Source organism: Pelmatolapia mariae, linkage group LG16_19 (genome assembly GCF_036321145.2).
Source record: "Pelmatolapia mariae isolate MD_Pm_ZW linkage group LG16_19, Pm_UMD_F_2, whole genome shotgun sequence".
Lineage (NCBI taxonomy): Eukaryota > Metazoa > Chordata > Actinopteri > Cichliformes > Cichlidae > Pelmatolapia > Pelmatolapia mariae.
The window spans coordinates 67,431,553-67,459,176 of record NC_086241.1 but is presented as its reverse complement, the minus strand read 5'-3'; the positions used below and the strand labels follow the sequence as shown (position 1 = coordinate 67,459,176).

General features: G+C 45.1%; 2 protein-coding genes across 2 annotated transcripts; one reads left to right on the top strand and one right to left on the bottom strand.

The window, feature by feature from the left end:
• Positions 1-272: 272 nt before the first annotated feature.
• On the top strand, positions 273-25,788 carry tfb1m (transcription factor B1, mitochondrial). Its single transcript, XM_063498438.1, has 8 exons — positions 273-364; positions 2,287-2,433; positions 2,959-3,110; positions 3,294-3,402; positions 3,489-3,640; positions 3,965-4,084; positions 23,675-23,802; positions 24,688-25,788. Exons 2-8 carry the CDS (start codon positions 2,301-2,303, stop codon positions 24,968-24,970), a joined length of 1,077 nt encoding a protein of 358 aa, XP_063354508.1. The 5' UTR covers positions 273-364; positions 2,287-2,300; the 3' UTR covers positions 24,971-25,788.
• On the bottom strand, positions 13,176-16,126 carry LOC134645365 (claudin-20). The gene is made up of 2 exons (XM_063498778.1): positions 15,896-16,126; positions 13,176-15,249 (listed from the first exon to the last, which is right to left on the bottom strand). The coding sequence occupies exon 2, from the start codon at positions 15,064-15,066 to the stop codon at positions 14,338-14,340; it is 729 nt and encodes a 242-aa protein (XP_063354848.1). The 5' UTR covers positions 15,067-15,249; positions 15,896-16,126; the 3' UTR covers positions 13,176-14,337.
• Positions 25,789-27,624: the final 1,836 nt, after the last annotated feature.

Sequence of the window (27,624 nt, the reverse complement as noted above, 5' to 3'; positions counted from 1 at the left end):
ATCAGTTAACGTGGAAAGGATTCAACAAGTTAAGAATGACTCTCCCATCTTTTGCTCTTTTAAAAGCTACATTTGGATTTTTAAGGTTATAGTTTCTCTGTCAGATCTTATTAAGAGAAGAAATGGTGTAAAATTAGGACTATATGAACCACCAGGTGCCACTGTGTGCGCTGAAATGTCTCCCTCTTCTGGCGAAGAGGCGTCATTCATCAACACCAGCCGCCCTGTCAAGGGCACAGTGGAGCCCCGCCTACTTTAATTTGATTGGGTGATACCGGTGTTCGACGAAGTTTATTGGATATCTGGTCGTCAGTACGATGACGAATAAGGAAATTCAAGGAAGAGAGCACCGCCGGTGACAAACGTGGGTAAACTCCTGTGTGTTTTCAGTCTCGTGTACTCGTTGTGTGTCATTGTCATTTTTATCTCGATTTTTGGGGAAAACGGTCACGTGTTTCGTGTAAATTGGCGGCTTTCCCACGAGCTCTGCGAGCTGCATTTTAGACAGCAAGCTAACATTAGCTGCAAATGTTAGCTGCTGTGTTAAGAGTGCCACAGCAGAGTCAGCTGTCAGCTTCAGAGTGGAGTTCATTAGTCCAGTTTTTCAGCCCCAGTTTCTCCTCCTAAGTCGTGGATTTACGTGACGTTGGCCGTCACTGTGAACGTGTTTTCATAGCGTGGAGAACGGCACATAACTGTGTGCGTGTGTTTTCATTTAGTTTTCTGTTCAAAGGCCACACGGAGGCGCACGAGACACGGAGAAAAAAACTGATGTGCGCCTGCTCCCATAGGTGTTTGGACAGTTTCTGTAGTTTTGTCTCTGTTCCACCAGCGCAGTGGATTTTGAGAATTATAATATCACGGTGTGGTTGAAGTGCAGGATTTCAGCTTTAATTCAAGGGCGTTTTATACATAGTCCCCCATTTTCAGAGGATCTAAAGTAAATGGACAAACTAAAATAAGTTTAAGGGTGAATTTTGGTACTTCAAAGTGCTGGAGGGTAGACATCATCAGGTGCTGTGTTTCCTGCTTGAGATCCTTTGCAGGCCTTTAGTGCAGCTGCCATCAGCTGCTGCCTGTCTGTGAGCCGCTCTGCCTTTTAGTTTTGTATTCAGTGACTGATAAGCTGCTCTCCTGGGTTGAGCTCAAGTGACTGGCTTGCTGATTGTAGAATACCCCATTTCTTTGCCTTGAGAAACTTTGCAGTTTGCTTTGGGCTATTATCCACCTGCACTGTGGCGCTCTGTCTGATCAGCTCTGCAGCACCTGTCTGAATGTGAGCAGAGAGTATAGCCTTGAACACTGCACAGTTCATTCTGCTGCTTCTGTCAGCAGTCAGATCATCACAGAACATGAGTGACCTGTCGTACATGCTCATCCCCCGTGTCTGACAGTTGATGTAGTATAAGCTGCTCTTTCCTTCTCCATCATTCTAGTAAAATTCACTCTTTGTATCATCTGTCCAAAGAGTTTTCTTTTAGATGATTTTTTTGGAAAAGTCGAATCTGGTGTTCGTGTCTCCCCCCAGTTGGCTGTAGCTCAGGAGGTCCTTTAGGTCTGGCTGAGCTGGTCAGTGCATTCATTTTTTTAGTTTTTTTAGTTTCTTTTTGCTCTGTGATAGGTTTATGTGGGTTTTTCAGCAATTACCTCCTTCACTTGTATCAACATCTTTTTGGACTTCATATTCAGAGTTCCAGTGGAAAAAGTACCAAATACAAGTTCAGTACTAGGACTCAGCTCCTGGTCTTTTATCTGCTAAACATGCCACGAAACTGTGAAGGAACAGGTCTCACCTGGTCATGAAGCAGTCCGTGGTTCAGTTGAGCTGAGCCTCTGAAAATGGAGACTGTGTATAAAGATTTCTGTAATTCTTGAACATTTAAACTGAAGCTAAAAGTGTGCACTTCAATCACATCTTGATTGTTTGATTTAAAATTCCCTGTGGTGTTGTAGGGAGGCATTAAAAATAATTAAAACATTTTTTTGCTGTGTTGATTTTCACTTGTTTTAATTTGTTACTTTTTTTACGTTTAGTTCTTATTTTATTTGTCCAGATTGGTCTTGACCCTATTAATATATTAGTTTTATCATATTTTATTGAGTTATTCACCGTTCCACTTGTTGTTCCACTAGTCGGTTGTTTTATGTTTGTTTTGGGGGTTTTTATTGTAGCTGCTGTAACAAAGGAATTTCTTATTAATACTGTGAGATTGTGTTTTGCTTTGCTGCTGAGGAGGCTCATCAGTCACAGTTAGTCTCACAGCTTTCTGCCTTTGTTTCTCACAGCCTTCTCCCCAGTGATGGCTGCCTCGGGGAAGCTGGCGTCCTTCCGCCTGCCTCCCCTCCCGACTGTAGGTGAGCTCATAAAGCTGTACAACCTGCGAGCAGAGAAACAGCTGTCCCAGAACTTTCTGCTGGACCTGAGGCTCACAGGTTAGTCGTCCAGCTTTTTTTTTTCTTTCTTTCATTCCTCCTTCTTCTTTTGCCCCGTCTGCAGTGTACCAAGACCCTTGAGGTCCTTCTCAGGGTACAGTAGCGTTACATCATTGCACTTGATTGCACGGTGCTGCACCGCCTTGTTTGAAGGCATCGAAACCGACAGGCTTTCTTTGTAGGTGAGGTTATGTAGATCTCCTGCTAATGCGAATGGACCAGCTCAATTGTTGTAGCCCTTGAGAGCTGAGCCTTAACACAATTATCAGCGATGCAGTGCAGCTCGGACCTGCTCTCTCGTCCTTGGACAAGGTGACTGTTAGATTAATGCTTTTCATCTTCATCACACAGAGGAGAGCAGATATTGCAGCATCACACTCTATTAATCTCAATTTGGACGCCCGACTCTCTGATGAAAACATTTGATTGAAGAACATCTTATAATTTATAGGCTGCACGAATTGAGAATGTATCCCAGGAAATTACTATAAATGAATATTGAGTGCCCCCTCTCTGTATTCTCAGACAAAATAGTGCGCCAGGCGGGCAGCTTGAGAGATGCCCACGTGTGTGAGGTGGGTCCGGGTCCCGGGGGCCTCACCCGTTCCATCCTCAATGCTGGGGCCGCAGACCTGCTTGTCGTGGAGAAAGACACACGCTTCATCCCCGGACTGAAGGTGAGCAGAACGGCCGGATCCAGGCTGGCTGAACGAGGTCACTCGGCACAAACGGCTCAAACGTCCTCACCTGCAGGAGCCGGCTGTCTCTCTTTGCAGCTGTGGCCACTTGCGGAGTGACTGATGAGTCCTTTTATTCTTTTTAAAATGATTATTACCTGTTTATTTTTTCCATTTGCACAGCTGTTGTCTGAGGCAGCACCGGGCAGGCTGAGGATCGTCCACGGTGACATACTCACCTACAGACTGGATCGAGGATTCCCAACAAATATCTCTAAGCCATGGGAGGGAGGTAAGAGGATGAACGTACGTAAGCTGTTACGGCAATCAAACTGAAGGAAATACGTGTGACTAAAACGTGTGTGTGTGTCTTCACAGACCCTCCAAACCTTCACATCATAGGGAATCTCCCATTCAGCGTCTCAACCCCCCTGATCATCAAGTGGTTGGAAAACGTAGCGAACAGAATGGGGCCCTTCACGTTTGGACGCACCCGACTCACGCTCACTTTCCAGAAAGAGGTGGCAGAGGTGGGTGAACTCCACATGACCCACATAGACCCTAAATAAAGTCAAACACCTGTGTTTGGAGATTTCCTGAGCAATCGTTACTCTGTAGACATTTTTATTCATTTCATTCTTATTTTATTGTTGTGATTTAATATTGATTCCTTGATTCATAATTAAAAATACTTTGCAGCTGAGATGAATAGATTTGGGATTGGCCTTTCATGATTCAGGCCAACAGGCTTTATTGATGTTTGCTTAATTCTTCTCTGTTTGTGATGCAAAAATCATCTTTAGGACACGTTTAATATGCTTCAGTAACTTTCAGCTGTTGTTTTTTCCATCCAGAGGTTGACGGCCAGCACAGGCAGCAAACAGAGGAGTCGTCTTTCCATCATGGCTCAGTATCTCTGCACTGTCCACAACTGCTTCACCATCCCCGGACGGGCCTTCGTCCCCAAACCAGAGGTAGTGTTTAACTAATATTTGACTTTGTGACACTGAGAAAACCTCATCAGTGTGCTGCTGAAGTTTAATTACTTCAGAGCTGGATAAAAAGGTGTTGGGTAGGCGTTTGGCAAAGCACATGGCATCTGATTCTTGACTTTGTTCCTCGTCCAGTTTGTTTATCAGCCGCTCGGATTAGGCTCTGCTTCAAACTGTAGTGGAATATTTTAGGTTTGTTTCAAGGTGCTGTTAAAGTTTGTGCTGATAGTTACGGTTTATTGGGAAAAGCTATAGCGAGCATTCAGATCCCCGCATGCACACCCTCGGGGGTGATGCTGGGAAAAGATTTCTTCTTTCAGAACAAAATGAGAGAAACAGTAAAGTATATAATAATAATGTTGATATTAATCTTTAACATCAGTGAACAAGTGACGTTCCAGCTTTCATGATGTCACAGCGGGACCTCACGGTGCCACGCTCCGGTCAGAGCCCCTCATCATGTCACCCTGGCTCATCCCTCCACTCTTTCTTCTTGCTTTAAGGCTTCATTAAGACTGTGTTGAATCAGTGTTGTCTCACTTCTGTCTTTGGACCCTTTTTTAGCTTGTAATGATGCCTGGTGGGTATTTGAGATGTGGCACGATCACACTGTGCCTTGTAATGAGGGCCTTGTTCTTTTTTAGGCCCAGTTTCTCTTTCTGCATCTTTCCACCCGTGTGCGAGCACCAGGGCCGAAAGCAAGATCGTCACTTTGGCGTAACGCGTATTTCGTCTTCAGCTTCAGTGTTTAACGTAGGACCAGAGGTGATGCATTAAAAAAAAGGATCAATGCTGGCTAATACGCAGCTGGAGTTTATTTTAAAATCGCACACATTCAAGTGTTTTAGAAAACTCAAGAGCTCGCTTGCATCTTTTGTACAAATGAAGCCATTTTTTTCTTTCCCAGAATTAAAGGATAGGTGTTAGGTGGATGTCAGAGATGGACCGCTGGTCCCTCGAAGATGTCCTGGCTCTTTAGGAGACCCGCTGATGGTAAATATTTAATCTCCTGTGTGGAGTAAAATGCAGCCGAGTGAATGGGACCAGTGCTGATTGCTCATTCTCTTAGAAGAGATGGATTCCAATGATTATTTCATCGCACTCAGCTGCCTTTCTGTGCGTTTGTTTCTCTAGAGCATTTTATTTTTGTGTGTATGTCAAAGTGGAGCTTAATGGGCTTTAGCAGGCTTTATCTTTTGATGTAATATGCTCACGTGGTATGAATACATTAGAACAGGGGAAGCTTCATGCTACACATGCGTGCAGATGAATCCGCGCCTCCCACATGCCCACACGGGCCATCTATTCCTGCTAAATGTTTTAATGGGCTCTTGGTCGAATTGGTGTCATTAGGAGAGATGATGGCTGTTTGATGAGCAGCCCTCCTGCTGCTGGTGTCCTATAAAAGACCAGGAACAAGAGCACACAGAGTAGATGAAGTCTATCGTGCCCTCTGCATTGTGCGGGGCATTTTTTATTTTTTTTTTACACTAGTATGTCATGTAGTATAATTCATAAAAAGCTCAGTGGCTCTGCTTTGTTTACTGGTGCACACCAGAGTAATTACGCAGAAAAGCATGAAGAGTAAAAATGTCCTTCCATGATTTACAGGACATCAGAGGCTGAGAGGAGCGGGACCGACTGAGGTTGTCACACATGGGAATATTGACAGATTTCCTGCTAAACAGGAGAAGTAACCGAGATATTGTAGATGTTGAATATACAGGAAGAAAAATGTCTCATTACATATGCTGCGTGCATAAATTGTTATGGTTGCTGTGCAGAGTGTTAGTACTGTACACTGCTCACAGTGCTCCTTATGAAGATGGCGATGGCTAAATACCCCCCTTTGTAGAGAGGAACTAATTATACTGGTGCTGTTAGACTGCCAAGTACCAAAGGTCTGTCTCTCTGTGTCTCTGTATCTTTCTTGCTTTCTTCACTTTGCGTGAGCCTTTTTGCAAACGTGTGTGCCAATCATTGTTGGGATTATTCTGCAGCGATGCTAATGCTTTGTACAGGACAGTAGAAAAAAAACTACACGGTAGCAGGTGCTGTGCACACATGGCAATTAGTGAAGTGTAAAAAAAACAAAACATGTGAAGTGGTTTAATACTGTGAGATCAAACAAAGCGAGTCCCAAAGAGCCGCTGAAAAAGCAGTGAACCTTTCCAAATAACCACGATGAGAAAATAGCATCACTTCAAGGCGAAGGGGGGAGGGGAGTGTGGGTTGATTGGCCGGCTGATTTGAACGTAGAGGAGCCCGAGTATTGCAGGCTGATGGAATAATGAGAAAGGAAATGTTGAATCCATTTTACATCAGCGACTGCGGGGGCCCGTATTGACGCGGGGTGGGCAGATAGGCTCTTATCCCCGCTGCTTAATTTGCCAGTCTTGTCCCTCTCGCCTCCGCTGTGTCACATTGAGTGACTGAGATTGTCCTTGAAGGGTTTCGAGAGTGGCGATTGGCTGCTTTGATGGTGTTCCCCCAGGCTCAGGGTGCCCTAGGTCCGTCCCACTGCAGATCACACCTGCCTCCTCTTCCTTATTAGTCACTCTTCTCCTGTTAATTCTCACATAGATGGACAGACTGAGTGATGCTTGCATCGCTTCTGGGGTTCACAGCTATGCGCGTATCTGAAGGCTCCCTGAGAAAACCGAGATAGGAACTGCCTTTCTATTTTTGCTTTTGCCTTCATACACATCTCTAATTCATATTCTGGTCAGGGGTCAAGGGGTTTCTGAGTGCATGCTGACATCAAGCATCTGCATCCTCACTGCCTCCTTACGTGGAAAGGAGCTGATTTGAAAAGAGAAAAGAGCACGCGTTGACTCGCTCATCTCTCTTCCCCTTTCGTCTCCCCCATCTGGGTACAATGTGATTAAAATCAACCTCTTTCCATCGCAGGCGGGTCTGTAAGTCGTGCAGTAGCTGCTCCGTCGCAAACAACCTGCTGTGTCCTCTGTAGAGCTCCTCGAGGGCTCCACGTTGTGCTAACAACTCGGGTATTTGCTGAATAAGGTGAGAATGAAATTGAGGCATGGGGTAGGGCATAACAGGAAATGGAATGAATAAAAGAAAATGAGCTGAGAAATAAGGGTGGGTGATGACGCAAAAATGGAGAGGAAATATTGGTGATGAAAACCAGAATAAATGGAAGCAGGGTTGGAGAGCAGATTATCGTCTGAATATGAGATTTGTTAAATGAAACAAAGCCCACAGAGCACCAGAAGACAGATTCATGACAGAGATGGATCTGAGAGGCGAGCGAGGCGTACCTCCAAACAGATGGTTGTCTGGGCCGGTCATCAGCCCTGCTCTAAGTAATGGCCGTCACCCACCAACTAACCGAGCCTCACAGGAGGAGCGCCCTACAGATGTTCGCCTTGTACACAATAGTCTACCAAGAGCACAGGCCAGATGAGCAGAGGCTAAATTAAATTTGTTAATGCCGCATTGAACTTTGGTTGTAGCTGGCAGTAGTCAGAGAGCGCTTGGACTTGAATTAAAGGTACCGTACAGTGTACTCCTCCACAGCTCCGAGTTTTGGAGATTTTTTTTCCTCATCTGTTGAATTAATTTTATCCTTTGAGTTGAAACAGATGCTTCACTGGGGAGCATGACCCACCTCGGACCAGCGTGGTGATGAATATCTTCTCTGTGATGTAATGTGGCCTCGCTGCCCGTCTCTACAGCAAGAGTGAATCTCCTCAGAGGGGCTGTGCTGCTTTCTCACCTCCCGCCACACATCCTCCACTCTCACAATTCGTCTAAGCCTATTCCTATCCCGTAAACGGGGTCAAACGCGGTATCAAGAGTATCAGGGAAAGTTATTTCAATGACTCGTGCCAGCCCAGAAAATGCCCGAAGGCTTGGTCTCAATACATCACGGACCCAAGGTAAAGAAAAGCTAAAAATACTCCCCTGCTCCTTCCTTCTCCTCTTCCTTCATTTCCGCTCACCTTAAACAAAACGCCAAGGTTGGCAGAGCTAGCTTAAGAACATCTCCAGAGAGCCACTGCCGCCTCCTAACGAGTAACTGTGCCGAGCTCGCTCGGAGTCAGTGAGTCAGAGTTTAGCAAATTCAGCTCTGTTTGGTTAGTGAGCACGCAGCGGAGGGGGTGCGGGTGTTTTAAAAACCCTGGCTATCCTCCAAGGAAAGAAAGTTCAGCTACAAATGAGAAAAATCGAATTACAATACATTTATCATGGGGGGAAAAGCCTCACCGCGATGGGAGGCATCAATCTATAAGCTATTAAGTTGAAGGCTTACTTGAGCGCTCCAATTTCAACGTCACACGCGGCGGTTTGTGACTTATTTTAAGGCTTTTTATGGCGACTGAAGGTGTGGGATGGATCCCAATTTTAAAGTTCCAGGTAAAAATTTACTGGCTATATTAACTAGTTCCACTGGTGACGTGATTAGTCCTCCTTTGCATTGATCTGAACATGAACAGCACTGTATCTTATGCTTAAAGGAGCTTCATTTTCTTTCTTTCCTTGCTGCCTGTCTACAGTAATCGTCATTTTAATCAGAGGAAATATAGATTACCTAAAAATTCAAAAACCTTCAGCACCCTTGAAGCGTTTAGCCTCCCTCACCTTCATCTTACCGAATCCTCCCAGGCACGCATCGGTCTGCGCGCTCCAAAGCTAAAATATTAAAGGGCCTCCTTTGAACTGTCACAGCGTATTGTTTTCCTACAAGCTTCCCTTTTGTCATCTTCATAGCTTTTACTGCCTCTGTCAGCGATTTACCGAGCAGCCAAGGTCGTTGCTGTTATTCCCCGGCCTCACATGTGCGCAGGGACTGGAGGAGAGCGACAAAGAAAGGTCATCCTCCCTCAGCGCTGATGAGCGCATTATATTTCCAGTATGAACCTTCATGAGCATAACTGCTGTCCGAATCAGAGAGCAGCACTTTAAGTGTTGTGACACGTTGGAGCAATTTGGCTGCGCGCTGTATTTTGAGCAATGTGGATGTGAGCGATGGCATTTCCCTAACGTGCGCCGACGGCATGAAGCATGGACTGCATCAAGTCTTTTGTTCATCTTATTACCATCCACGCCTCCTCCTCCTCCTTTTTTTTTGTTTGGTGATCTCTGGAAAGACATTTTGCTGACCAGGAAGGTCAACAAAAAAATGTGAGCTTGGAGTTGAAAGAAAAGCGCGTGATTAACCCCTGCCTGCAACTGACAAGTGCTCACCTCCCCTCATTTAAAGCTCACACTCCAGATCTGTCATAGCAGCAACTCGGGGTGAAAGCCTTTGATGAAAAATGTAGGTTAAATACACAGAGGAGCAGATCTTATTAGCGTTCCCCCACGAGAGGAGTAGTTATTTGATCTGCACTCGTATTGCATAACCAAACGCAGCGAAAGAATGAGACGGCGAGAGAGAGAGGCTTTAATAATCCATGTTTGTTTCAGGAAAGCATATTCTCACTCACCCTCTGTTGATGAGACTCCAATCAGCTGTAATGAGAGCCCAGATTCTAATTTAATAACCACCCCATCTGAAGTGTAAAGGCTAAATATGACACCAACGTGAACGTGAGGGAACGTGTTGTGCAGGATTGTGATCTGAACCAAACTCCCATCAAGTCTGAGACATTTTCACAGCAACAGTTGGTACAGTTTGCATGCGTGGAACAATTTTGGCTTTAGTGTAAATAAGCTCCTTACAGATTTTTCAATTATTACTATTAATATTATAAATAAATGGCACTGTATAAATAAATACAGTGCCATGAAAAGTGAGCTCTGTGCGATTTCTTAGTTTCTTTGCAGACTTGCATATTTTGGATCATCAAACACATTTTAATATCAGACAAAGATCAGAGTTGTTTGTTGTATGAAGGGAAAAAGCTATCCAAACCTAGCTGCTACGGTACCTTGTTAAATCATGAATTAACCACAGAAAGCTTCAGTTTCAGGCCTGATTACAGCCAAACCTGTTGAATAACATTAAATAGAACCTGTGAAGTGAATCAGGCTAAAAGAGAAACAAGTGAGAGACGAGGTCACTGCCATCTCTCAGTCTGGAAAGGGTTAAAGATCCATTTCTAAAGCTTTGGGATGCCAGTGAACCACAGTGAGAGGGATTATCCACATGTGGAGAAACCTTGGAACAGATCTGAACCTTCCCAGGATTGACCGGCCTACCAAAGTTACTGAACGAGCGCATCGACGACCCGTCCAGGACGGCACAGAACAACCACAAACAACACTTAAAGAACTGCAGGCCTCACTTGTCTCAGTCTGACTCACATCCGAACGGCTCAGAAACAACAAAATGAACGTTTTAGAGTGAAATAATCACAGTCTGGGTTCAAATCCAGTTAAGACGCTTTGGCGTGACCTGAAACGGGAAGTTCATGCCGGAAAACCCTCCAGTGTGGCTGAATGCAAACAATTCTGCAAATTCCTCCACAGTCATGTGAAAAGCTCGTTGCTGGTTATCATTAAAGGTGGCACAACCAGCTATTAGGTTAAAGGGAAATTAGGTTTTTAACATTTGTTTGATCTGAAACGTGTAAATGTGACAAATCTGCAACAAACTAAGAAATGAGAAACAGGGTAAATACCATTTCATAGCACTGTTTAATTATTAAAGAACTGGGACAAAGAAGTGTGGTCTGCAGTGGAGGAATAAACTAGTCCATTTTCAGTTAATCTGATTGATCAGTTAGTCTAAGGATCCTTTTTTTTCTAGGAAAAATGTGATAAAATACCAAAAAGAGAGGCGGCAAAAAATGTTCTTCTTTCCACCAGTTGGCAGAAGCAGGTTTACATGTTGTTAAACTCGTCGCTTTGTGCCAGATAAACCAGCCAACTCGGATAACTCGCGTTCCTTTGAACTCCCAGAAGTGTCGTTATTGCTTCCTTCGTGTATTAGCTTATGTTATCACTAAGAAATAACTGGAGGAGATTGGGAGCAGCTTTATAAAACCCTTTCTTTAAGAGCCATTTTCAGAGAATCCTTTTTATTTTTTTATTCTTGTTGTTGGCCTCGCACTGCTGTACTGGTGGGTGCTGCATATGAGCAGCCTGCCTTCCCTCCTGCACGCTGCGCAGCCTGTACCATCCAGCAATCTGTACATTTGGCAGGAAGATGAATGCTATCGCCGTCCCCATCAGCCACACACATAAAAGCACACAACATACAGCAGGCGCGCTGCTTTCACAAAATAGTTTTATTGGTAAAAAATAGAACTACTTGCACAAGCACATTGAGACAACTGTATCAGAACTTGTGAACTGTTCATCATCACAAATATGCTCTGGCAAAGTAAGAAGTGCTAAAGCATCCACAAAAATAAGCTGCAGTTATCAAAACCATAAATCAACGTCTTGGTACAGGATACGCAGGAGAGCTTAACTCTTTTTAGGACCTAGTCACTTTGCACTCTGGCCATTTATAAGCTAATGAAATCGCGTGCTGATGATCAAGCTGCACAGCCACAAAAAAGAGAAATTTTTAGCTAATTTTTTTCCCTGCATAATCATATCAGACCGAAAGACTTTCCCTTTTTTTTCCAGAGTGCCAGTTGTGTGATGTACTTGTCCTGGTCCAGAGAGGTTGAATGCTCAGCCATTTGAACCGAACTGCTGTCAAATAAAGTAAAGGTGCACTGAGTAGTCTTCTTATAAAGAAGATATGATATGAGTGTGGTGTATCTTATACTGAACCAGTGTGAAGGAATCCCGATCCTTCGGTAGGAAACCTAAACGTATTAAAAATCTAGACACTTGTGTACAGTTGTCACAGACCTGAAACAAGCGTTATTTACTTCTCACTCGTGTCTTCCTCCTGTCTCGTCTCGCTGTGCTTTGGGAAATGAGGAATAAAGAGGATTTAAAATAACCCTCGAAAGCCGCACCGGACTGTACACAAGCATCCAGCTGATTCGGACTTAGTCTGGCAGAACGAATCACAAATCCATAAAACATTTGCTAATGTATAATTCATGTACAAACAAGTCGTTAAAAAAATAAACAAAAAGAACTTCAGATATTATTAAAACGTGTCATCATGAGACCATTTGGCACATTCTCAAAACACATAACGTGTCAGTATTACTTGATGACTTGGCACATTCTTTACTTTGTTTATTGCATTGGTAACGGTGCCTGGGCAGTGAGTCGTTGTCAGGAGGCCAGTTCCTTTGGGAGCCGTCTGAGCTGGGCAAGACGGCTAAGCCGGGGCGGGGCAAAAAAAACAACCCCGCGGGGCCACCGGGGCCGGCGGCAGCTCCCACAGCGAATCCCGTGGTGTGCCGGCAGCAGCCTGCAGGTGGCGAGCTGGGCTTAGCCATCTGCTCTCCCCCAGGAAGCTGCATTCTTATGAGAGAGAAGGAGAGAATGTGCAGTTCTATACATCACTGCCAAGGCCTGTCTCAAGCACAAAAACAATATTCCTCCCATTTTCTTACCTCAGAAAATAGAGCACACGGTAACTGTGAAAGCGTAGCTGCAAAACTGACACGAGTGCGTGTGTGTGTGCGTCTCAGAAGGACATGCTTTCAACATGCATCAGTGTTCTCTTGTCAGGAATCATATCCTGACACAAGCAGGACGGGGAGATGGAGTAAAAAAAGACGAGGGCGACTGGTAGGTAAACGAGGACAGTCTGGTGGATGAAATTTAAGACACTGAGACCCTTCTGCAGGTGCAGGCTGGTAGTGTATGCGCATTGCTGACGTACTTGAAAAACAAGTCGCATATGGAGAATGACTCAAATCATTTTTAGCCTCTTGCCACACAACTACCCAGTCAGCTGTGACTCAGGAATCCTCCTCTTATCTGCTTTGTTTTTTCCTCTGTGCCACTGCACCATTAAACATCTGTTCATCCATGTGAGACCGCCTGCACGGCATAGACACCATATAGGGGTGTGTTACAAAGAAGAGCCATTTTCCAGCCCCCCCCCCCCCGACCAGGGCTTCTGCTTCATGTCACTGGTTAATAAAGGGGATTAGTGAAAGTAGTGTGAGCACAGGCTCTGATGAAAGCTTATGGCATGCCATGGCAAGAGAAAAAGATGCCCCCTACCCACCCGCCCACCCAAAATAAAACAACTTGACTGATTGACACGCACATACCCCCAAACAATGCTTGAATTCGGTTTCCATGGCAGTGTGGAGGTGGATGACAGGAGAGAAAAGCACATGCAAAAAGCCGGCGTGCCGGAGTGTTTACTGCATACGAGAAGACGCACAAGCGCATGTGTAAATGTGTGGGCGTGATCGTCTGGGATGGATCGAGATGGGTAGCTGCTACTTACAGGCAGACTGTTTTTGTTTGGATGGAAATATGAGATGGTCCACTCTGCTGCTGAAGTATTGGATCACGCTCTTTTCAATTTCTCTCCATCTCTCTCATATTTCCACCTGCAGAGAGAGACGCAGGCATCTGTTTGCCTGCATTTTCTCTCTTAAATCCAGCCCAGCAGCCCACATCTACTCCTCCTGACAGTCCTCTTTGAACAGTTACAGCAGGGTAATGTTTCTACAGCTTTTCAGGCACAGGCATTGTGTGGCTATGTCTCAGTCTTCTACCAGGCATTCCACTGTATTTGTACACAGGCTCCACACGGCATGCTTTAGAGGCAAAATATCAACGTCATTCTAGTAGCTAACAAAAATATGCCCATTTATTTCATTAGTCAATTCCACGTTGCATTCTAGTGGACAAGCATACGATAAACTACAATGGCTTGCTATGTGAGGGTTTCCACCTACTGCTCTTGGGCTTTATATTGCCTGTTTTGTCAAATGAGAGGAAGGACTGAACGATTGTAAATAGCAGCTAAATGATTGTTTGTTTTTTTTCCTTCAATTTAAACCTTTGGCGAGGAAAAAAAAACTCCACTCAAGGCTTCCTTATTTGCTTAATTCATTCCGCAGGGAACTCTGTGTGATTTACTGATGAAGGATGTCTGCGTTTGGTTGGCAGCTTCCGTCAGTTCTGCAGCACCTTATCCTGGTATCCTGGCTCCTTGCACATTCACGCCGTTTGTTCCAAGGCGCTGCTCAGGGAATACCTCCACTGCTTGTGCTTGCAAAACAGATAAAAGAAGATGGAGCAGAAGGAAAAATATGATTTCAAAGTTGTTGCCCTCCTCTCTTTTTTTCCTCCAACTCCATCCTTGAGTAGATCCTAGTGCGTAGAATAAGCCGTGATGTTTCCCCTCGGGCTCGTCTCCCTTTGGCATGCACAGCACTGCGTTATTACACGTAGTCCTGCAGGCTGTAGCCCGTCTTATTGTCTAATGGGGAGAGAGAGCAGTACTGGTGCTGGAGCTCCTGCTGCTGCTGGAGCAGCTGTTGTTGCTGCTGCTGGAGAAGCAATTTGTCAGGGGGGGGCAGCAGGACCAGATCCTGGGGTCCGTGTCTCTTTCCCGAGCAGGACATACAGAAAATGGACCCCCCCACAAAGAGGAAACCTGCGGAAACAAAGGCAACGTACACAGCACCTCCAGGCTCAAACTTATTGCTCTCAGGAACGCTGGAATCCAGGAAGTTGGTGATGACCTCGTTGGTAAACCAAGACGCAGGCACCAGACACAGAAAGCCTGCAGCGACGAAGCAGCCGCCGCTGGCGATGGCGGCGTGGCGCTTGGAGCGCCGTCCACCTCCCCAGCGCGTGCATTTTAGTCCCAGGGAGGCGAGGCAAAGGCCCATGGCAGCCAGTACGCAGCACAGCACCATAGTGGTGCGAGCAGTCTGCAAGTACGCGGGTAGTGAAAGCACTGAATACTTAAGTGTGCAACTAAACATGCCTGTGCTGTACCATGTGCAGTCCATCCACAGTCCCTGCATCTGGGAGATAGCTGTGATGATGTTGGAGCCCACATCTGCGCTCACCTTCCAGTTAGGCAGCAGAGTGGCCACCATGGCGCCCATAATGCCCAGCAGAGCTAGGACGAATCCAAATATCTGCATGCCCGTGGATGCCATGCTGCTTTTCAAGTCGACGCCGCTGCCGCCTCAGCCGTTGTCCTCTCCGGGCAGCATTCACCCAGCTCCGGCACCGCTGCTCGTGGACCCCCGCCGCCTCCCTCCCTCCCCTCCTTTGGTGGTGCACCAGCTGCCAGTCAGAATCCCCCAGTTCCTCAGCTCCTCAGCTGCAGCTCCACTGGGCTGGAGGAGAGAGACGGAAATGAGAAATTCACATCTCATTCACCTCACACAAGCGCAGACTTTTTTTTTTTTTTTGGGCTGGAAACAAAGGACAGCATCAAGCACTGGCGCTAAGAGCTGGCTCAGGCTCACTGTAGGTAAGCAAAACACCGCCGGTTGTTGTGCATGTGTGCTCTACTCCTCTGCTTTTACAGAGCCACTGTCTGTGAGGAAGATGAGTTTGTGTTTGAGGTATTTGCCATGCTCAGTAGTCACAGTATGTGGACTCTGAGCTGCAGTGCCTTCACTCCACTCACACAGTCGACTGTATTTTCTACCACTTTGATTTCAGCGCTGTTTACCGAACAAACTGAGACTAGCCTTTAAAGACTTGCACAGCCTCATCTAAAGCTGGAACACCAGTTATTATTTACTCAGTCGCAGAAATAAACTTTGAAAATAAAGCTTTTTTTCCCTATATTACTATTTTTTTTTTCTTTCTTTTTTTCTTCACATTTTTTAGTCGGACCTCCTGACATAACGGTTTTTCTCATTCAATGAACGGCTCGTTCCAGCTTGTAATGAACAGTAAACGCGGGCCAGTTGTTTCCGTTTTGTTTCCCGGTCCAGTCTGAAAGAAAGCAGCGCTGTGGGAATGATCTCTTACCCCGGCTGGTGCAGAGCTGGCGCGTCACGGTGTTCGCAGTGATTCCGGTAAACACGGCAGGCTTCTGAGGGGGCGAGGAGCACGATTCATCCCGGACCGCGGCGCCGTTCGAGCCATCCATTTCCTTAGCAACAGAGCGGAGAGACCACACAGGCTCGGCCGGAGCCCGGAGGAATAACCGGAGCTCGCTCGCTCTCGCTCTCTCTCTCGCGCGCGCTCTCTCTCTTTGTGACTCGCTCCTCGCCGGTTTGTGTCTGCGCGTGCGTGGGCTCGCGCGCTGGAGCAGAGCGGTCTCTGCCTCCCAACTTCAAAGAGGGCTCAAACCTCACAGCTCCGCGCCGCTACTGTACTACCGTCACCTCCTCCACCTCCGAGCAGCCAGAACAGGACCGGAACTACGTCTGCCGTTTCACTCGAACCGAACTCCTTTAATTACTGATTTCGCGTCATTTTCAGTATTTTCTACATTATTTATCATTAATTTCACTAAACAATTACGTGACTAGTCATATATATATTTAAGTTATATATTTACGTGTCTTGGGTTTATATACAAAAAATGACTTTTGTCCCTTAGAGAGAGCTTCAGTGAAATAAAACTGTCCAAACATCAGGAGATTTTATCTGGTTATTTATTTATACATTATTTTTGTGAATTTGTTTTTATGTTAATATTTTAGAACTGATTACAGTAGTGCATGTTGTTACAGAGTGCTATTTGTTTTTTGTTTTTGTTTTTTTTTTATTTTACAAGAGGGTCAGATTGGCATATAAAGAGTTTATGAAACAATAACAGGGAGAAAAATCCTTGTGCTATGCAGTATAAACTGCCCAGGGCTCTAAAAGCATCACTTTTTGTGTTACCTTGTTTGACAGAAACCTGTACATTTCCCGTTGTTTCTGGCTGTATAATAAGCAGACTTTTGTGTCGTGCAGGATTAACTTAAAGACCAAAAAAGACCAGTTAGAAAAAAATTTGTGGCTCGTGGCTAAAGCATTTATTAAAAGATACCAGAAATCCCCCCCATGATGGGGAAAAATGCTGCTAACTAACAAAATAAAATGATATTCATCCCATTGTTGCACTGAGCTTCCTAGTTAATCATAATTCAGTGCTGCTGTTGTTAAAATGTATGCCTAAGTAATGGCTGAGAGGACTAGATAAGATTTCCAATCATAGCCTGACGGTACCATGGGGAAGGGTACTCTAATTAAGGCAGAAGAAATAGCTGCTATGATTGTGGCCAGATGAGCTGGTCAGGCTTTGGTATTGTGAGGCTTTGTTTTTCTAAGTCCAGAGGCCAGAGGAGCATGTGTATCCCGCCATGCCAAAACTGACCCTCCCCAGAGCATCATCTTCATCAGCATCAGTCAGCAGGATGCTAAAATTCACAGCTGCTCCCCTGTCTTTGCCCGTCTTTCCTCCCTTCTCTGTAGAGGACATAGAACAACAGGGGGAGTGGCTAGGACGGCCCTGATTCATGAATGACAAAGAGGACAAAAGAGCGAGAGAGGAAGAAAATCAGGCAGGGTTTAATAGAGCCGATATCCTGATATCCTTGTAAATGCAGATGTGCGTTGCTCTTATTTTGCTGCAAAGGCACAAAAACGTCTGGCTGTGGGAAATAGTTTTGCCAGTCTCCCACCTGCAGTACAGGCCAGGTATTGGAGACGGTGAAGCGTGGTCATTATGTGGAGATGGTTTGGTAGCAATTGATTTGTTTAGCTATTGATCCGGTTGTTTATTTCTACCCAATGCTCCCTCTCCAGCCTCCACTGTTTTTCCTGTAAACTACCCCTCAGAGACCCTTGTCTTAAAATGAGATGTGGGGATGGTGCACACAACATTGGCTCCAGTGTGATGCCGGTGTCGACCTTCGGCGCTACATTCTTAGAATTCCTTGTGGGACGCACCTGCAGCGAGATGAGAGATTTTCCAGTTTTCTACAGGCACACTGCAGTATGGCGTGTGTGACCTGTCTCCTGGTAACTGATGAGATCTTAAGTGCTGATGCTGCTGTTGTTCTGTTAGAAGCGAGATAAATAAATAAATGCATTATAGAGGGAATGGATGGAGGGGGAGAAGAGCAAAATGCAGTCAACAAATACCCAGTGGGTGCAGATGTGACGCTGTGATGTGTGAAGATTTTGTGGGCTATTATAAGCGTGGTCCCTTTTTATTTTATGACCTTACAGCAGAGCTGCAGCGTAGCTGTGAGGCGCTGCCGGCCCAGCCGTGCTCCTTTTTGCCCGCGCGAGGGGCTTTTATCGTTCACTTTACGTTTTTTTCCCCCTTTTATGTCCGCTCTTGCGTAATTGGTTTTCAGGCTCATCGCCTTGCAACAGCGATTTGTTCACAGTTCCGATGCAAGGTGTCTTGTGATAGCTGTGATGTTGCTGTCACTGCAATCTTGTTGCAGAGCAGGGCCCAAGTCCAGTTTCACCCTACATAATATGTGCAAACCCGTCTCAGACAAAACACTTCTGACATTTTGTAAAATTACCAGCATATTAAAGACTCTCTTCGGGCTACTCCGTGAAGCAAGTGGCCGAGCCTGGACTGACGTGTGTGAGGCTTTTAGTGTCCCGTCAGAACTTCTTTTTCCCATGCTATCATCATTTACTGGCACAGTAAATTTCACATTTTTGGGCAAAGTTCAAGCTTTTCTATGACGAAGGTTTCTCTCCAAGGAGCTGATCTTGTCAGAGGCTAGGCTGGAGTGTCTCGAATGTCCTGTGTGCATGCCAAGGGCCAATTTCATGGGAAGTATGCTGGGCTGCCTGCACAGGAAGCCCTAAGCCCTTCCTTCTTAAACCCCTCAAGCAATATCAGCCTGGTATATTCAGTGGCATTGACTGCTGCCTTCTCCTCTCCGAGAGGCTGTCTGCCTCCTCTGATGTGATGGAGGTTGTCTTCCCAAGGTATTGTCATGATTAATGCAGCTCTTCCTTCTTCGGTTGCAGGATCTCCGTGAGCTTTTGTCTCGTGTATTCCCTGGCTGTATATAGCTTTCTTCCATCCCCCTGCTCTTTCTCCAAACCTGCCATTATGTAAGTGTCGGAGGTTCAGGTAGTGTAGTGGCTAGAGCCCGAGGGCCCCTGCCATCTCATCTTGGTTACGCTTAGAGGGACATGACAAATTACTGCTCACACGCAATTGGGTAAAGTCACCAAGAAAGACACATCGGAGATGGAAATGGGGGGAAAAGGAGAGCAAGAGAAGGAAGCTGTAAAGAGTAATAGTGCTGCTTTCGGAAAGTCAAACACATGAAATATAGTAAAGTGCAAATCTTTTCATGCAGATGTCTGATTATTGGGTCAGAAAAAGTCTGAAGTTGAGGATGAAAGCAGACGTGACTAGGGATGGTTCTGACATAAACGGTAGTAACCAGACCGAAACGCAGCGCACATTTCGGTGCTTTATTTCGGTGCTTTATTTTTTCCTGAAATGTCATACACTTTGGATTCTAGCCAATCATTTTACCTTTGCAAGCGTAGTAGGCGGGCCCAGGTACGTACGTTCTTTTAGAGCAGAGCTACAGATAAAAAAAAAAAAATGCCCAAGGCAAAGCGGTCAAAGTCTGGCTGTACTTCACAGCAAAAGATGCAAACTCAGCAGCCTGCAACAAGTGCTTTAAGCTGATACTGTGCAAAGGAGGTAACACCTCGAATCTGATGAAACACCTGGATAGCGGGTTTTTAAAAGCCGAGAAATGCACCGTATTTGATAGCTTGCTGCGAGACCTCAAACCGGCACATCTACTGCGGGTGTGGTGCCTGTTATCGGACCCGGAGTTAGCAACATCCCCCAAGAACCCGAAGAGTAGAGTCCTGGCCCCTAGCCCTGTCAGTGTAGCAGAAATGATGACGGATGATGATGGCAGCAGCAGCCGTTCTTCTCTGCGTGAGTAGCTTAATGTTGTTCGTGTGTAATTTACGTTGAGTAGGCTAACCACGTTATTAAATTAATGCATGTAAATTGAAATAGCAAACACCGTCGTAGTTACATGCGGCTGTCTTCTTGTTTGACGGCAGATACTCCCTTCGCCCTGGGCAAAAAGGCTAAAATGACCAAAGAAAAAGTGGAAAACAGTTAAACATGAGAGGTTTTTGGACAAAGTTGGTGGTTTTTTCCATTGTTTAAGCACTGCTTCCAGCCAAGAGTGATACAATATATGCCCTATAGCTGCAGAAGGCTAACATTATTATCTTTTTACAAAATAACAGCATAACATGAGAGGTTTTTGGACAAAGTGTGTGTTCTCCATTCTTTAAGCACCGGTTCGAGCACCGTTTAAGCACCGGCACCGTTTCAAAAGTACCGGTTTGGTACTGGTATCGGATAAAACCTAAACGATACCCATCCCTAGACGTGACTGTTCAGAACGCTCGAACCGAGGCAATCACTGTACGCTTCATAAAAGGGGCCATTGTTGGTTAATCGGATTATTTGGGTTGCCATATTTGGAATAAGAAGCAGGTTCAGAGTTGGTGTAAATGTTTGAAGTCTTTGTTTTCCAAATGTAATCAAGTTATCTGAATTAAGTGAGTCAGAGCGAGAGGAATGTTCATGAGCTGGACTATAGATCCTTACATAACAGCTCAAATTGTGCTAATGAGTCGCTTGTTTATTTTTCTTCTTCTCCTAAATAAAATGACTCCCACAGTCTGACCAGCCTGTGTGCTCTGCACAGGTGATCCCCACTGCTACCTTTGTACAGCACAGGGTGAGGGATAATGGGCTCAGAGGGGGTCGGTAAGTCTGGGATCTGCGAGGCCTTGCAGGAGCTTCACAGAGAGCATTGTGGTGGGTGAAGGCATGTTCACAGCGCCTCGGCACAGGAGCCAGGTGATGGCGTGTGATTTAAGATGGAGTTTCCTTGCATGTTGGGGTTATCGAGGGGAGGATTAATGGCAGGGAGTGGGATATATTACAGTGGTGCTACCTAGTGAAGTCATGTAGCAAGGCCATACATAAATCAAACGGGCAAAGTGACTTGGACAAGCTGATGGCTGAAATGCTGCTGCCTGTATAGTCCCAATATCGACTTTTCCCTTGCTCCTCTCTTAAATCATGAAGTGCGGAATATAAATGGCCTAATTATTCCAGCAGAGAGTGAAATTAAAGACATTTCTTTTTATTGCTTCTTCCTAGCAGATGGTGGTCTGATCTAGCGTCACCAAAGCACCCATACAAGTGTTTTTCCAAATTCCAGATATAAAGTCCTGACTGAATTTCTGTTGATACGACAGGTGGAGACGGCGCCTTTCATGATGCAGACAAAATACCGCAGCCCCACCGCTGGGTGCCCGGGACAGCTCGTGGCCTTTGATTGTAAAATATTCTCTGTGTAAATGATAAAGTCATTTTGAAGAAGATTTAAGATTAATCGTTTACTTTTGGGGGGGGTGAATACCCGCGACATCCTTTGTCCCTGCTCCTTATGCTGCATCCAGTTTGAAGCATTCCCGTACTGTTGTAGCACACAGCCTTCAGGGCTGGTGAGACAAAGAGTCTCCACTGCTGCTGTCCCATTAAAAGCCTCTTTGGCAGCATGCTCAGCAGCAACCAGGCATCTCTGGACTACACAGGGATCTATAGATCTGATATGAGATAGAGCTGTGGTTTACAAGCGCTCCTGAACGCTACATCTGTTTTTAAAGAAAAAAAACAACTCTAAATGGCTTATTTAAAATCCTTTGGTACCCTTGGACCACTTTAGCTTTCTTCCCCTAATTATCAACACCAGCCGCGACTCCCGGACAGCACGAAGCAGCTGAGAAGGAGAGTGAATCACACAATCCAGAAATACAGGCCGCATGGGTGCACGAGGAGCTCCGCGGGGCACGTCGTCACCACAGGAAGACTTTGAACGGAGTTGAATTAGATGTCATTTTATTTTACCCCCGTTTAGCGTGAGAAGGGGGCGCTTATCCTTAGGGTATGTGTTGTTCACATGTTTGTATTGCCTTGAATCTTTAAATTAACATTGCCAGTCATGCACCAGCACGCTTTGCTCCTTTTGCAGCTTTTGCCATCTCTGCGGTTCCTCCCAGCGTATACCTGAATAAAAAGTTATGTGAAATTACAGATAAAAGCACTTAAGGACTACGAAATGTGTTATTATTAAAAATAGCACTCTGGATGTGTGTCTATGTAGCTCCCCTTTTCGATGTGCTCGACCAGTCCCACTCAGTGCTCCCTCCTGAGGGAAGTAAGGCTATTACCGACTATGGAAAGACTGACAGGCAGCTGTTGTGCTCTGCTGCCCGTGGTCTGCCTGAGCTTTAGGTCCCCACGCAGTGCAGTATCACCCTGATTGTGCAGCAGCTCCTTTAGCTATAACTTACAGAACTGGCAGCATCATGTGAAACGTGCTTGAACAACGATGTCCTTCTTTGTGCTGCTAAAGCAAAGATCTGGAGATTCAGAAATAGTCTTTTTAATGTATTTTGGTTCTTTTGATCTCATCATGACATTGAGGAGATAAAGAGAGTTAGAGGATGCTTTACAGGAGAACAAGTGAAGTGCTAGAATAGAACGTGTGTACGTATAGGTGCTTGAAAGTAAAAGATCTGAGAGTGAGAAAGATACACTCTGCTGGCTCTGACACGATTACTTCATCAGTGTGTCATGTTAGCTTAGAGCTGACACAGGAAGGATCAGGAGGAGGCTGCCAGAGTGAAACTGGAGCCGAGAGTCCCACCACCAGTCCTTAACTGGGGTTCGCTTCAGGTTCCCGAACGGGGGGGTACCTAAAGGGGGTTTGTGGTAACACTGTAAAGAGTTCAGGTGACGTAAAAATAAAAAAGTGCGTCCCTGGTCTCTCCGTGGGCAGCTCTGGATCACCTCCAGTATAGCTGGTCCTGCTTTCTCCTGCATCTGCGGTGTGCTGGGAGGTTCCAGATTTATGGATTTTATAGATATTATTTATTATGTTGGCGATTTTCAGATATTTCGCTACAAGTAACAAAAACCTGAAATGGCTAAATGATTAAATAAATAGTCAGATGTATTACGGTGCTGTAACACATGGCCTTATTCGTTTATTAGGGACCATGGGGCTGGTGTTGATTTAGCCTGATTGGCTTCTAAGGTTTTAAACTGTTGCTGTAGTTTTTCCTGAAATGCTCGTGGGACCATTTGTCCAAATGTGACCTTCAAAAACAAAAACCTTTCCAAAATATCTCTACCTGCCTGGGCTCCACCGAACCCTGGGGTACTTTTCTGGGACCTTCTTAAGTGAGCTGAAAGCAAGTATATGAGATTTAGTGCCCGCTGAATCATCCATGGCTGCCTGCCGCATGCATCGCTGCATCTATATATGGTTGGTCCTCAGTGGAAATGTTAGAGGCAGATAGTGGGATAAAAAGATGCGCTCTACGGTGAGTCAGGCTTGCAGGTATTAAGGAACTCGGTGGTGATGCAACAACAGAGACTCAGTTTCTATGGTCCATTGCACAGGTGTTACTGTGGCAACTGGAACTAGCTCGCCAGCCAGCCGTGCTGCGTCATCTTATTTTCTGCCTTCACTCCTTCTTTTATCCCGGAGTGTTGAGCCCTTTCTCTCTTTCGCTCTCTTTGTCCAGCTTTGGATCTCTCGTGCCATTTGTCAGAAAAGCTTGTTTTTTTGGCACACTTTACATTCCCCTTCTTATCACACCTGACTGCTCTTTTTTTGCCACTTTCTTTCACCACATTCCCATGAGCACACTCTCTGCAATCTAGTTTTAAGGTCTGTGCTAACCCCCCGCTGTCTGGATTTCCTCTCGCTGTAGGTTGACGTGGGAGTAGTTCACTTCACCCCCTTGGTTCAGCCCCAGATCCAGCAGCCCTTTCAGCTGGTGGAGAAAGTCGTCAGGAACGTTTTCCAATTCCGTAGGAAGCACTGCCATAAAGGAGTCGAGTAAGTACACGTTAACCTAATGAAGCTTGTAGGGCCTCGATCCGCTCTTTCCCTCTTTTACTTTTTAATCCATGCGTCATTCTCATCAGTTATTCTCTCTCTACATTTTTCATGTCTGACGGCAGCGTCTTCATCTCATCGTTAATTAGAGTGGCTTTATATTTTTTTCATATTTACCATTCAGACAGCTTTTGAGTGTTTCTCTAACCAAATCTGAACATTCGAGTAACTTCAGAGCTCTGTTCAGAGCAGCTAGTAACAAAGCCAGACACCCACATGCGTGTGCAGGCTGCCCATCGCCCCCGTGCCTGTTAGGGAAGTGTATGTAGGCCCGGATAACAAAAGAGCGCTGGCTGTTTGAAAGAGAGCAGCAATTATGAGTCACTGAGGTGGCATAGGAAAACGAGGAAGCATATTTTATGTAACTGCCGTGGGTCGGTGGCAGCAGCACCAAACCGGGGAGGCGGCACCAGCACTCGAGCACCTAAAAAGCATCTGCAGAGTGTTTGGAGCTGGCTGTCGCTCGCTAACCTGCAGCGAACGAGTCCACAGGAACATCTGAGGCAGGGAGAGCTTTCAGGGTGGGAGACGGCAAAATAAATAAAAATTAGCAATTGAAATCACAGCTGCTCTGTTTCTGATTTAAAAAGTTTGTGTGAGTTTAATGGCAGCCCTGGACTATGCAGCGTGGCTGTGGAATAAATTAACAATTCATGAGGACTTTGTGTGATTTCAATTAACTTCACCGATCTGAAATAATTGCTGAGGGATAATTTCTTTCTGTTTGAACTTTCTGATGCCATTAAACTTGCATGATCGTTAAGATATCAAAGCGGACTAAGCGCAGGAATCTGTACTCTCGTGTCGTCGCTTTTTTCCCCACAGGAAGTTGTTCCCTGAGGCGCGTCGTGTTGAGCTGACACAGGAGATGATGCAGAAGGCAGACGTGGACCCCATCCTGCGCCCCACAGAACTCACCATACCCCAGTTCAGGGCGTTAGCGGATGCCTACGCTCGTCTCTGCGCTCACGAGCCCGCTCTTCTCACCTACGAGTTCAGAGAGGAGCTCAGGCTGAAGCACGTTGCCAGAAAAAGCAACACGGCGTCATCGCCTACATTTATGGACGCACCGAGCGGCGTGGCAGAGAGTCCTCTGCAACCCCGCTGAAAAAATAAAAAGCATGGACACCAAGAGAAGGGGACTAATAGCTTCTGTTAGCACAGGGAGACAACAGTCTGCTCTTAGCTTTGACATTTCCACCTGGCATTACCATACATTTTTAAAGCATTTCCCCTGCACACACACGGCAATTTGGTATACAGGAAATACTGGGACTCACACACAGGATCCACACAGGCTTTGGCTCAGCCCCTTAACCATTTCCTGGGATCCAACAGCTACCAGCAAGTCATGTGTTTTGGGGAGGATAAAGAAAGGGGGCTAGTTCGTTCCCCACAGAAGCTTTTTAAGAGAAAGCATCTCTTTATGTCCCAGTTCTTACTTCTTATCCATCTCACATAACACCTCATCCTGTGGGACTGAAAGAAACAGAGTGTTTTCAGGGTGATTTAGACAAGGAGAACATGGCAGCTCCATATTCAGGCCACTTTTATTCCTTCCAGTGTGTATTGCTCAGTCTCTGGGGAGACGGCGCTTAAAGGGACAAAGAGAGTGCTGTGAATTTGTCAGCTCGAGAAAGACTCGTCATACAAAAGGAAGAAGGCTGCAATTAAAATATTTTTTGTTCAAAACTTTTTCTGTTGCATTCTGTGGCCTAATGTTTGGGTAAGATGTGTTTGTAGTATAACTGGAAAATGTGGCAAAATAATAAAATCTTACAAGTGACTGTTGTTTGATTTAATCAGAAATATGAATAAATAGCAGCGTGTGCAGTGTTTCTCGGTGAAAGCATTGTAGTTTTAAATATTCCTCTATGAGCAGACTGTCACCAGCAGAACATGCAGCGCTGCTTCCTGCCAGTATGGCAGATGGTGTGCTAGGGCTGAGTTGCCAGAGTTAGAATTCACTCAGTTCTGATGATAGGTGGGTGATAATCGACAGCCACAATCAACAATCTGCATGACGTGCAGGAGTGATGTGATGTGCGCCGTTCAGTCTGCTCAGTCACCCCAAAATAAACTGCTCTCATGATAAGCTTTTATTTTGGTAGATGACGGCATGTGGAGGAGGACTGAAGGGTGAGGAATTGCATCACGCAGAGGAGGAAGATAATTAGTCACTAACGAGATGCAAGGCTGTGGTCGTAGAGGCATTTGTTTGGTTTGTCTGATACCTTTGAGCATTAGTGTACGCATCATATCTCAAAGTAAATTATACTCTGAATAATGTACAGAAGCGGCCAATCAGGCACCGTGTCCACCACAGCTGTGTGAAGACCGTCATCCCACAGCTACAGGTGAGTGAAAACTTGATGAAGATGTCTTGTTATACTCTGAGCTGGTCATGAGAGTCACCTGTTATATTTTTGGATCAAAAATTGAGTTTAATTTGGACTTTAATTAGTACACAGCGTCAGCATGGCTGCAGTAACCTTAGTACTGTAACATCATACTACAGTAAAAGTAGAAAAATATTTATCAAAAAAGTAATTATGTAATTTCTGTAACCAGTTTATCAAAGTTCTTAAAATGTGTATATTATTCATTTTTAAATGTGGGGGCTGGCTGAGCTCGTGTTGGGCACCTTTATGAGTTATGATCATAAACTTGATGGTTTTGTTTTTGGACAGTTTCTGTAGTGCTGCTGTTGTTACATCATCACAGTGTGATTAAAGTTCAGACTTTCAGCTTTAATTCAACGGGTTTAACAAACATTTTGCATGAATTGCAGCTGTTTTTATACACAGCCCTGTTTTTCCAGAGGCTCAAAACGTATTTTACAAACAGGATTATTGTAATGATTCTAAATATAAGGATTGTTTTTAATACTAAGTAATGCCTGCCTGAAGTTCAGTTGCTTTTCCTTCTGGAGATGTCCTGCAGGCCATTACTGCAGTCGCCTTCAGGTGCTTGTTTGTGGGTTGAGATCAGGTGACGCTGAAGAATATCTCATTTCTTTGTATTGAGAAAATCTTGGGTTGCTTTTGTGGTTTTCTTTGGCTCATTATGCATGTGCACTGTGAAGCTCTGTCTGGTCAGTTGTGCAGCAAGTTCCTCTTGTAGACTCAATACGCTTCCTGCAGAGTGTTTTTGTCTTGGTTAGATGTTGTAAAGTTGTTCTTATTAATCATGGAAATAATTCTGTCATCATGCACTTTGGTTCCCTACTGTGCTCTCTGAGCTCTTTTGGTGTTGCAGTCATTGTTTCTAAGATTTAGTTTTCTCTTCAGCTTAGTGATGTCATTTCGAGAGCTCCAATGAAAGCTGCTTAAAAACGTTTAGCACCAGTCAGCTGCAGATCTTTTATCTTCTTTTGTCATGAAATAACAAATGAACTGCTCTCACCAGGTGTAGTATTTGTACCATGCAGTATTTGTGTTGAACTCCTTGACTTTAAAGCAGAAAGTCTGCACTTCGGTTACATTGATGTACAGAGGCTAACTGTAGTGTGAGTCTATTTTCCACTCATAGTAATGTACATTAAAGTAGTAATGACACCATTGACTAAGTCCTGCGTTTGAAATTTTTCACTTCAGTAAAAGTACAGAAGTGTTAGAGTGAAATATTAGAGCCAAGTCATGTTCTGCTATCAGTGTTACAACAGATGCATTAATAACGTCAAATTACAGCAGCTTGAGGCGGGGTCACTTTAAATACTGTCTATTTGGCCATTTTACTTACTAAAGAAATGTATTTAATAAA

Coding starts and splice junctions, on each gene's coding strand:
- tfb1m (XM_063498438.1), top strand. CDS start 2,301: ATGGCTGCCTCGGGGAAGCTGGCGTCCTTCCGCCTGCCTCCCCTCCCG. Junction 3,641..3,964: donor TCCAGAAAGAGGTGGCAGAG/GTGGGTGAACTC, acceptor TTTTCCATCCAG/AGGTTGACGGCCAGCACAGG. Junction 23,803..24,687: donor CACTGCCATAAAGGAGTCGA/GTAAGTACACGT, acceptor TTTTCCCCACAG/GAAGTTGTTCCCTGAGGCGC.
- LOC134645365 (XM_063498778.1), bottom strand. CDS start 15,066: ATGGCATCCACGGGCATGCAGATATTTGGATTCGTCCTAGCTCTGCTG.